The following is a 12,605-nucleotide window of genomic DNA, read 5'->3' on the forward strand; positions in this document are numbered from 1 at the left end:
CCTTCAGGAAGAGTTAACTATTTCTGATATGAATTCAAAGCTCTTTCGGAGGCCCACCTTCACAGCTAAACTCATCTTGTGTGTTTATCAAAAAATGACACAATACTGAGCAAATCAGCATAAATAGCGTTTTTAGACTTAAAAGCTAAAACATTAAGGTCTTGGTTATAATGCAATTCAAAACATGAAATATTTAAAACAATTTATAATTAGTGTAATTGAACTAGTCCTGAACCTCAATTAAGTGAAAATGCTGAAATTAAATGAAAAACTATGTTTGTGCTCGAAGTGAAGATTTGTATTAATACCATGTTTTTATTTCTTAATACTGTTTATAAAACTATATTTTTTATTTCTTTTCTCTCTCCATATAGTGACAACATGTGCAACATAGTTCTGACAGCAGGTAAGGCTCACTAACCAAGTAAAACACACCCCTAATTATTCCACTCAACCAGATCTTAATAACACATTTTTATACTTCAAGTGACAAAAAGAAAAGGTGAAACTTTTGGAATCACATGATTTTTTGTGGATTTTTTTTTTTTTTATAGGGTCACAAGTTTCAAATTACATTTGGATTTGGATGAACTGACCAGTTAACTTTTCTAGTTAACCTCATAATGACCCACTCTTTATCTTTGAAGGTCTCTGCCTGGTCATCGCCAGCTTGGGTAAGTGGCACTTATTAATCAAAACAGTTCCTCCAGCAAATAATTAAGGTTCCTAAGTCAACAATTGATGAGAGTTTGATAAAACTGCTGTCTTTGAAAACCAATTCATTCTAATTTAAACTTTTCTTTATTCATGTCTCAGGCTCTTCCGAAAGGCTGGTGTGTTACTTTAACAGCTTGGCCGAAGATAGAGCAGATGCCGGGAAGTTCACGATTGAGGATATCGATCCGAACAAATGTACCCATCTGATCTACGCCTTCTCTGACATCAATGATTTCAATGAGATGGTCCCGACTAGAAGAGCAGACATATTTCGATATCAGTTGTTTAATGGGCTCAAAACCAGGTTAGAACTTTAGTATGTTCACATTAAAAAAAATAATTTACAACTTCTTTTTTTTTCTTCAACAATTACTAAAATGTTATGCTCCCACAGAAATCCTTCACTCAAAACCCTGTTGGCTGTTGGTGGTCCAACCTTTAACAAAGAAAAGTAAGATATACTTCAATAGATACATACGTACAAACATGAATACAATCATTTTCCAGAAACAAGTGTAAGCAGCACTAAAGTATGTTGATATTCATAATGCTATGTCCATTCATGTGTTTTGTTGTGATCATTTAATACGCTTTTATATTTTTATATGATTCTCACTTGTGTGTTCTGGTTTTTTATTATTTTATGGTAGCCCACTAAAGATGATAATAACTCCAAATTACAATTAAGTGGATATTAAGAGCCCTGTGTTAAATATTTTCAGATTCACTACGATGCTGTCAACCACACAAAAGAGAACAACATTCATCCAGTCTGCTGTCGCACTACTGCGAATATTTCAGTTTGATGGGTTAAACCTGGACTGGATGTATCCTGTGGGAGCAGGAGGTGACCCAGACAACAAGCAGAAATTTACACTGCTGTGCAAGGTCAGACCCTTTACTCTGGAACTCAGATAAATATGCCATAGGATCTGTTTTTATAGGATGATAGACTTGACCGAACTGTGTTTTTTGTTTAGTAGGAGCTCAATGCTGCCTTTGAGACTGAAGGGAACAAACACAACCGTGACCGATTAATCCTCACAGCAAGTGTCTCTGCTGAGAGAGAGGTTATTGATGCCAGTTATGAAGTCAAAAACATTACCAAGTAAACAAATCTTTTATTTCATCAATATTTACCTTACACCCATGATCACATGTCAAAGCACTTTGGCCAACATGACTTCCTCTGCATTCTAACAGGGACCTGGACTTCCTTAATGTGCTGACATATGACTTTCACGGCCCCTGGGAAAATTTCACAGGACATCATAGTCCCTTATTCGGGGGATCCCACGATACTGGAGACAAAATCTACTATAATACTGTAAATACCATGATTTATACTTAGATTGTCTGAAACCCAATATTTGAAAAGATGCACTCTCATCTTTACCCCCTCCCCCCCGACCACCACCACACTTTAGGACTCTGCCATGCAGTATTGGGTGGACAAGGGAGCACCTGCACAATTGCTAAATTTGGGACTAGCTGCATATGGGCGAGCTTTTTCCCTCTCCTCTGCATCCAGTGCTGTTGGAGCTCCAGCCAGCGGCACTGGTGAAGAAGGCTGCTACACTGGTGAAGAAGGATTCTGGGCCTATTATGAGGTATTATTATATTACTATGATCTGTGAATGCAAGTCATTTATATTATTAGTGTTTATTGTACAATAAACATGGGATCAGAACAAGCGTGAAACAACCTTTTCATGCAGTGGGGTTACAGCTACACAAGTTGAAAGTGTTTCAAATAATCCTTGTGATGAACCAAGAATCAGAAAATTAAGGACATACAAATTTTCACTGTGTGTGGACAGGTAACGTTGGATAAAACCTGTTACTGTAAAAACCCAAAGAACAAAGTTCTGGAAATATTCACCTCATTTAATTACAGCTATGGGTCTCACTTTACAGTGAACCAAGATTAGAGCACAAGCATTAGCTGCCTTGCTCAGTTAGTTCTGTCCGTTGCCCAATGATTCAAATAGCAGGCCAGTAACGTGAGGTTCAATTTCGCGTCATCTTTGGTCTGAACGCTCCTTAAAAGTCTGAACTCTAATTCTTTGCATCTATATGTGAAATGTGATGCTTCTTTTCAGACTTGCCTTTATACTGAAGGGGCTACAGTCCAACGGATTGCTGATCAGAAAGTTCCATATGCCATCACAGAAAACCAGTGGGTTGGATTTGATGACACACACAGCATTAGTACAAAGGTAACCATCTGTTAAATTTAGTTATAACAATGCAAGCGACTCATGACTCTGTTGAGATGTATTCTGTGTTCTGTTAACATGCAGAAGTATTTTCCTCTTCATCCTCTCAGGTCAGTTACTTAAAATCAAAACACTTTGGAGGAGCTTTTGTTTGGTCTCTGGACCTGGATGACTTCAGCGGAAAGTTCTGTAACCAGAGCAAAAGTCCCTTCATCAGCCACCTGAATTCTCTCCTGGTTCAAAGTAAGACATTTTAAAAACTGTGTGTAGTGAGGTAGTGATTTTTTTTTTTATTTAAGAGTTTTATCAGCTTTCATTGCCTTGTTTTCTCGTACAAATATTGTTTCTGTTTAAAAGTCTAAGTACTGACCCTGAGAAATAAGAATGTATGATGTGATTATCAATTACCCCAATGTTCTCGTTTTTTTAGGTTCTACGACCACAACCCCTACTACCACTACAACTTTTCAAAAGACCCAAACTACTACGACAACATCTCAAAGTACAACAGCAACTCCAACTACTACAACAACTCCAACTACCACAACTCCAACTCCAACAACCACAGCAACTATGCCAACGAGCACAACAACTACTCTGATGACCACGAATACAACTCCAACAACCACATCAACCACTCCAAGTACAACAACTCCAAGTACCAGTACCACAACTCCAACGACAACAATCGCAAAAACCTCAACCAAAACTCAAACTACCACATCCCCTACGACCACAACTACTCCAACTACCATGACAACAACTCCAATGACCACAATCGCAACTATGACAACCAAAACTCAAACTACCAACACACAAACTCAAACTACTACCATAACTATTCTAAGTACCACAAAACCAACTCCAATGACCACAACACCAACTACCATATCCACCACTCCAACTACTCCAACTACCACAACAACAACTCCAAAAACCGCAATCGCAACTACCACGACCAAAACTCCAACCACCACAATAGAAACTACCATGACCACAACAACTACTCCAGCTACAACAACTACTCCAACTAACACAACCCGAACTCAAATTACCACGACAAGTAATCCAACTACTATGGGCAGAGCTCCAATGATCACAACCACAACCCCCACTACCACTACCACAACCCCAACTACCACTACCACAACAACAACTCCAACTATCACAACAAACACTCCAACTACCAGTACCACAACTCTGACTACCACAACAACTACTCCAACTACTCCAACTACCACTACCACAACCATAACTCCAACTATCAAAACAACCTCTCCAACTACCACTACCACAACTACTCCAACTCAATCTACTCTGACTACTTCTAGCACAACCCAAACTACCACTACCGAAACCCCAACTACCACTACCGAAACCCCAACTACCACTAAAACAACTCCAATGACCACAACAACTCCAACAACCACAACAACTCCAACAACTACCAAGACCACAACTCCAACTACCACTACCACAATTACTCCAACTCAATCTACTCCGACTACTTCTACCACAACCCCAACTACCACTACCGAAACCCCAACTACCACTACAAAAAATCCAACGACCACAACAACTACACCAACTACCAAGACCATAACTCCAAATACCACTACCACAACTCCAGCTACCACAACAACTACTCCAACTACCACAACTATTCCAACTACTTCTACCACAACCCCAACTACCTTTACCACAACTCCAGCTACCACAACAACTACTCCAACTACCACAACCCCAGCTACCACTACAACAACTCCAATGACCACAACAACTAGTCCAACTACCACAACCCCAACTACAACGACCACAACAACTTCTCGAACTACCTCAACCCCAACTACCACTACAACAACACCAACGACCACAACTACTCCCACTACCAAAACCCAAACTACGACTACAACAAATGCAACGACCACAACAACTTCTCGAACTACCACAACCCCAACAACTGCTACAACAACTCAAACGACCCCAACAACTTCTCCAACTACCACAACAACAACCCCAACTTCCACTACAACAACGCCAACTCCAACTACCACTACCACAACCCCAACTACCACTACAACAACTCCAGCTACCACAACAACTACTCCAACTACAATAACACCTCCAATAACCACAACTACTCCAACTACCACAACCCCAACTACAACTACAACAACTCCAACGACCACAACAACTACTCCAACTACTTCTACAACAAGCCCAACTACCACTACCACATCTCCAGCTACCACAACAGCTACTCCAGCTTCCACAACAACAACTCCAACTACCACAACGACAACTACAACAACCACAACACCTACCACTACCACTACTCCAACGACCACTACCACTACAACAACTCCAATGACCTCAACAACTACTCCAACTACCTCTACCACAACCCCAACTTCCACTACAACAACTCCAACAACCACAACAACTACTCCAACTACCACAACCCACACTACCACTACAACTCCAATGACCACAACAACTACTTCAACTACCGCAACCCCAACAACGACTCCAACGACCACAACAACTACTCCAACTACCACTACCACAAGCCCAACTACCATTACCACATTTCCAACGACTACAACCACTACTCCAACTACAACTGCCACACCTTCTACTACCACAACTACTCCAAATACTTCTACCACAACCCCAACTACCATAACCACAACTCCAGCTACCAAACCAACTACTCCAACTACCACAACCCCAACAACCACTACAACAACACCAATGACCACAACAACTAGTCCAACTACCACTACCACAACCCCAACTACCACAACAACAACTCCAATGACCACAACAACTAGTCAAATTACCATTAGAACAACCCCAACAACCACTACAACAACTCCAACAACCACAACAACTACTCCAACTACTTCTACCACAACCCCAACTACCACTTCCACAACCCCATCTACCACAACCCCAACTACCACTACAACAGCTCCAACAACCACAAAAACGACTCCAACTACTTCTACCATAAGCCCAACTACCACTACCACAACTCCAGCTACCGCAACAGCTACTCCAACTTCCACTACAACAACTCCAACTACCACAACAACTACAACGACCACAACAACTACTCCGACTACTTCTACCACAACCCCAACTACCAAAACAACTACCGCAACTACCACAACAACAACCCCAACTTCCACTTCAACAACTCCAACAACCATAACAACTACTCCAACTACTTCTACCACAACTCCAACTACTTCTACCACAAGCCCAACTACCACTACCACAACTCCAGCTACCACAACAGCTACTCCAACTTCCACTACAACAACTCCAACTACCACAACAACTACAACGACCACAACACCTACCACTACCACTACAACAACTCCAACTACTTCTACCACAACTCCAACTACCACAACTCCAGCTACCACAATAACTACCACAACTCCAACTACCACAACAACTACTCCAACTACCACTACCACAACCCCGACTACCACTACAACAACTCCAATGACCACAACAACTAGTTCAACTTCCACTATCACAACCCCAACAACCACTACAACAACTCCAACGACCACAACAACTACTCCAACTACTTCTACCACAACCCCAACTACCACAACTCCAGCTACCACAACAACTACTCCAACTTCAACTACAACAACTCCAACTTCCACAACCACTACTCCAACTACCACTACCACAACCCCAACAACCACTACAACAACTCCAACGACCACAACAACTACTCCGACTACTTCTACTTCTATCACAACCCCAACTCCCACTACCACAACTCCAGCTACCACAACAACTATTCCAACTTCCACTACAACAACTCCAACTACCACAACAACAACCCCAACTACCACAACAACTAGTCCAACTACCACTACCACAACCCCAACTACCACAACAACAACTCCAATGACCACAACAACTAGTCAAATTACCACTACCACAACCCCAACAACCACTACAACAACTCCAACAACCACAACTACTCCAACTACTTCTACCACAACCCCAACTACCACTACCACAACCCCATCTACCACAACCCCAACTACCACTACAACAGTTCTAACAACCACAGCAACTACTCCATCTACCATTACCACAACCCCAACTACCACTAATACAACTCCAACGACCAAAACAACTACTCAAAATACCGCAACAACTACTCCAACTACCAGTACCACAACCCAAACTACCACTACAACAACTCCAATGACCACAACAAGTGCTCCAACTACCACTGCCACAACCCCAACAACAACTACAACAACTCCAACTACCACAACAACTACTCCAACTACCACAACCCCAACTACCACTACCACAACTCCAACAACCATAACAACTACTCCAACTACTTCTACCACAACTCCAACTACCACTACCACAACTCCAGCTACCACAATAACTACCACAACTCCAACTACTTCTACCACAACTCCAACTACCACAACCCCAACTACCACTACAACAACTCCAATGACCACAACAACTAGTTCAACTTCCACTATCACAACCCCAACAACCACTAAAACAACTTCAACTACCACAACCCCAACTACCACTACAACAACTCCAATGACCACAACAACTAGTTCAACTTCCACTATCACAACCCCAACAACCACTACAACAACTTCAACGACCACAACCCCAACTACCACTACCACAACTCCAACAACCATAACAACTACTCCAACTACTTCTACCACAACCCCAACTACCACAACTCCAGCTACCACAACAACTACTCCAACTTCCACTACAACAACTCCAACTACCACAACCACTACTCCAACTACCACTATCACAACCCCAACAACCACTACAACAAGTCCAATGACCACAACAACTACCCCAACTTCCATTATAACAACTCCAACTACTCCAACTACCACTACCCCAACTACCACTACAACAACTCCAACGACCACAACAACAACCCCAACGACCACAACAACTACTCCAACTACCACAACAACTACTCCAACTACCACTACAACAACACCAATGACCATAACAACAACTCCAATGACCACAACAACTAGTCAAATTACCACTACCACAACCCCAACAACCACTACAACAACCACAACAACTACTCCAACTACTTCTACAACAACCCCAACTACCACTACCACAACCCCAACTACCACTACAACAGCTCCAACAACCACAACAACTACTCCATCTACCACTACCACAACCCCTAATACCACTAATACAACTCCAACGACCACAACAACTACTCAAAATACCGCAACAACTACTCCAACTACCACTACCACAACCCAAACTACCACTACAACAACTCCAATGACCACAACAACTGCTCCAACTACCACTGCCACAACCCCAACAACCACTACAACAACTCCAGCTACTACAATAACTACCACAACTCCAACTACCACAACAACTGCTCCAACTACCACTGCCACAACCCCAACAACCACTACAACAACTCCAGCTACCACAATAACTACTCAAAATACCGCAACAACTACTCCAACTACCACTACCACAATCCAAACTACCACTACAACAACTCCAATGACCACAACAACTGCTCCAACTACCACTGCCACAACCCCAACAACCACTACAACAACTCCAGCTACCACAATAACTACCACAACTCCAACTACCACAACAACTACTCCAACTACGTCTACCACAACCCCGACTACCACTACAACAACTCCAATGACCACAACAACTAGTTCAACTTCCACTATCACAACCCCAACAACCACTACAACAACTCCAACGACCACAACAACTACTCCAACTACCACAACTCCAGCTACCACAACAACTACTCCAACTTCCACTACAACAACTACAACTACCACAACCGCTACTCCAACTACCACTACCACAATCCCAACAACCACTACAACAGGTCTAATGACCACAACAACTACCCCAACTTCCATTATAACAACTCCAACTACTCCAACTACCACTACAACAACTCCAACGACCACAACAACTACTCCGACTACTTCTATTTCTACCACAACCCCAACTCCCACTACCACAACTCCATCTACCACAACAACTATTCCAACTTCCACTACAACAACTCCAACTACCACAACAACAACCCCAACGACCACAACAACTAGTCCAACTACCACTACCACAACCCTAACTATCACAACAACAACTCCAATGACCACAACAACTAGTCAAATTACCACTACCACAACCCCAACAACCACTACAACAACTCCAACAACCACAACAACTACTCCATCTACCACTACCACAACCCCATCTACCACAACCCCAACTACCACTACAACAGTTCCAACAACCACAACAACTACTCCATCTACCACTACCTCAACCCCAACTACCACTAATACAACTCCAACGACCACAACAACTACTCAAAATACCGCAACAACTACTCCAACTACCAGTACCACAACCCAAACTACCACTACAACAACTCCAATGACCACAACAACTGCTCCAACTACCACTGCCACAACCCCAACAACATCTCCAACTACCACAACAACTACTCCAACTACCACTACCACAACCCCAACTACCACTACCACAACTCCAACCACCATAACAACTACTCCAACTACTTCTACCACAACTCCAACTACCACTACCACAACTCCAGCTACCACAATAACTACCACAACTCCAACTACTTCTACCACAACTCCAACTACCACAAACCCAACTACCACTACAACAACTCCAATGACCACAACAACTAGTTCAACTTCCACTATCACAACCCCAACAACCACTACAACAACTCGAACGACCACAACAACTACTCCAACTACTTCTACCACAACCCTAACTACCACAACTCCAGCTACCACAACAACTACTCCAACTTCCACTACAACAACTCCAACTACCACAACCACTACTCCAACTACCACTATCACAACCCCAACAACCACTACAACAAGTCCAATGACCACAACAACTACCCCAACTTCCATTATAACAACTCCAACTACTCCAACTACCACTACCCCAACTACCACTACAACAACTCCGACCACAACAACAACTCCGACTACTTCTACTTCTACCACAACCCCAACTCCCACTACCACAACTCCAGTTACCACAACAACTACTCCAACTTCAACTACAACAACTCCAACTACCACAACAACAACCCCAACGACCACAACAACTACTCCAACTACCACTACAACAACACCAATGACCACAACAACAACTCCAATGACCACAACAACTAGTCAAATTACCACTACCACAACCCCAACAACCACTACAACAACCACAACAACTACTCCAACTACTTCTACAACAACCCCAACTACCACTACCACAACCCCATCTACCACAACAACTACTCAAAATACCGCAACAACTACTCCAACTACCACTACCACCACCCAAACTACCACTACAACAACTCCAATGACCACAACAACTGCTCCAACTATCACTGCCACAACCCCAACAACCACTACAACAACTCCAACGACCACAACAACTACTCCGACTACTTCTACTTCTACCACAACCCAAACTCCCACTACCACAACTTCAGCTACCACAACAACTACTCCAACTTCCACTACAACAACTCCAACTACCACAACAACAACCCCAACGACCACAACAACTACTCCAACTACCACAACAACTAGTCCAACTACCACTACAACAACACCAATGACCACAACAACAACTCCAATAACCACAACAACTAGTCAAATTACCACTACCACAACCCCAACAACCACTACAACAACCACAACAACTACTCCAATTACTTCCACAACAACCCCAACTACCACTACCACAACCCCACCTACCACAACCCCAACTACCACTACAACAACTCCAACAACCGGAACAACTGCTCCAACTACCACTGCCACAACCCCAATAACCACTACAACAACTCCAACTACCACAACAACTACTCCAACTACCACTACCACAACCCCAACTACCACTACCACAACTCCAACAACCGTAACAACTACTCCAAGTACTTCTACCACAACTCCAACTACCACTACCACAACTCCAGCTACCACAATAACTACCACAACTCCAACTACTTCTACCACAACTCCAACTACCACAACCCCAACTACCACTACAACAACTCCAATGACCACAACAACTAGTTCAATTTCCACTATCACAACCCCAACAACCACTACCACAACTCCAGCTACCACAACAACTACTCCAACTTCCACTACAACAACTCCAACTACCACAACCACTACTCCAACTACCACTACAACAACCCCAACTACCACTACAACAAGTCCAATGACCACAACAACTACCCCAACTTCCATTATAACAACTCCAACTACACCAACTACCACTACCCCAACTCCCACTATAACAACTCCAGCTACCACAACAACTACTCCAACTTCCACTACAACAACTCCAAGTACCACAACAACAACCCCAACGACCACAACAACTACTCCAACTACCACAACAGCTACTCCAACTACCACAACCCCAACTACCACTTCCACAACTCCAGCAACCACAACGTCTACTACAATAATTGATGCTCAAGGTGCCTGTAATGGACAGACAACGGGGCTGTTTCCCAATCCCTCAGACAAAAACACTTATTACGACTGTTCAGGACCAGTGCTCCTCAAGTGTCCAGTGGGAAATGAATTCAAGAAAAAAACCAGCACTTGCGAAACAACAGTCTAGGTGGACAAGAATTCAAGAAACAAGTCAGCGAATGCAAAGATCCTTAAAGAGTTGCAAGTTATATTTTAATATTTATCCTCTTCAACTGCAGTAGTCACTATTACAAATTAGTATAACTACTTTTTCCTCAGATTATTCAACTGTTTGTTTTTCAGCCTCACTAATCTCCACATAATTGAAAAACATATTTTATACTTCACCATTAACATTATAGACAAAACTATTAACATTTATTGATGAATTATGTATTTGTGTTTATTAATATGACATACAGACAACTGTACAGTGTCGTTACAACTGTTGTCCTGATACTGTCCTTAAATCATACATGTATCTATGTTTTCAATCTCCTTTCCTTTATCTAACTTAATTTGCTTCATTCTATGGTTGATGCATATGTTGTGTATGTGTATCTAACCCTATTGCATGGATATGTTAATTTTGGTCTTGGTCTAGCCCTCAACTGAAAGAATTTGTCGTATATGGTGGCACAAGCGTTGTGTATAAAATTATTCTATAAGGTGATCTTAACTTTGATAAATTTGAATCAATACTACTCAATAAATAATTCAATCATGCGTAACATGTGAACATTTCCCATATTTAGTTTAGGTTTTGTTTAATTTTTGATTATTGGTTGGGTATTATTTGTCTGTTAGATGCTTATGAGATATTTAATGCATGCACACTCCATTGCACCACTCTAAACTGTAAACGCTTTGTTCAGGAAGATTCATCCATGATCACTTCACCAAAATCACAAAAAACTTGTACAGATATTCTTAGTAACACTATATATATATATATATGTATATATATATACATATATATATACTGTATATATATATAGAAGAAGAAGAAGTGTTCGTGTGTGTCGTGTGCAGCTATAAAAAAAATCATAAAAATTAACTTCTTTTTTTA

The 12,605-nt window shown here is 41.9% G+C and overlaps 2 protein-coding genes across 2 annotated transcripts; both read left to right on the forward strand.

The window, feature by feature from the left end:
- The first annotated feature begins 381 nt into the window (after positions 1-381).
- LOC133957147 (chitinase-3-like protein 2) lies at positions 382-3,970 on the forward strand. The gene is made up of 13 exons (XM_062392589.1): positions 382-406; positions 648-674; positions 817-1,021; positions 1,112-1,168; positions 1,440-1,605; positions 1,701-1,825; positions 1,921-2,044; positions 2,145-2,327; positions 2,820-2,936; positions 3,047-3,172; positions 3,294-3,298; positions 3,367-3,438; positions 3,505-3,970. Exons 1-13 carry the CDS (start codon positions 382-384, stop codon positions 3,968-3,970), a joined length of 1,698 nt encoding a protein of 565 aa, XP_062248573.1.
- Positions 3,971-4,013: 43 nt separating this feature from the next.
- Positions 4,014-6,848, forward strand: LOC133957148 (mucin-2-like; the record flags this gene model as incomplete). The annotated part of the gene is made up of 4 exons (XM_062392590.1): positions 4,014-4,022; positions 4,127-4,187; positions 5,128-5,925; positions 6,253-6,848. Coding segments are annotated over exons 1-4 (1,464 nt in total), but the record flags the coding sequence as incomplete, so codon positions are not given.
- Positions 6,849-12,605: the final 5,757 nt, after the last annotated feature.

The sequence above is a fragment of the Platichthys flesus genome, chromosome 7, assembly GCF_949316205.1.
Source record: "Platichthys flesus chromosome 7, fPlaFle2.1, whole genome shotgun sequence".
Taxonomy (NCBI): Eukaryota; Metazoa; Chordata; class Actinopteri; order Pleuronectiformes; family Pleuronectidae; genus Platichthys; species Platichthys flesus.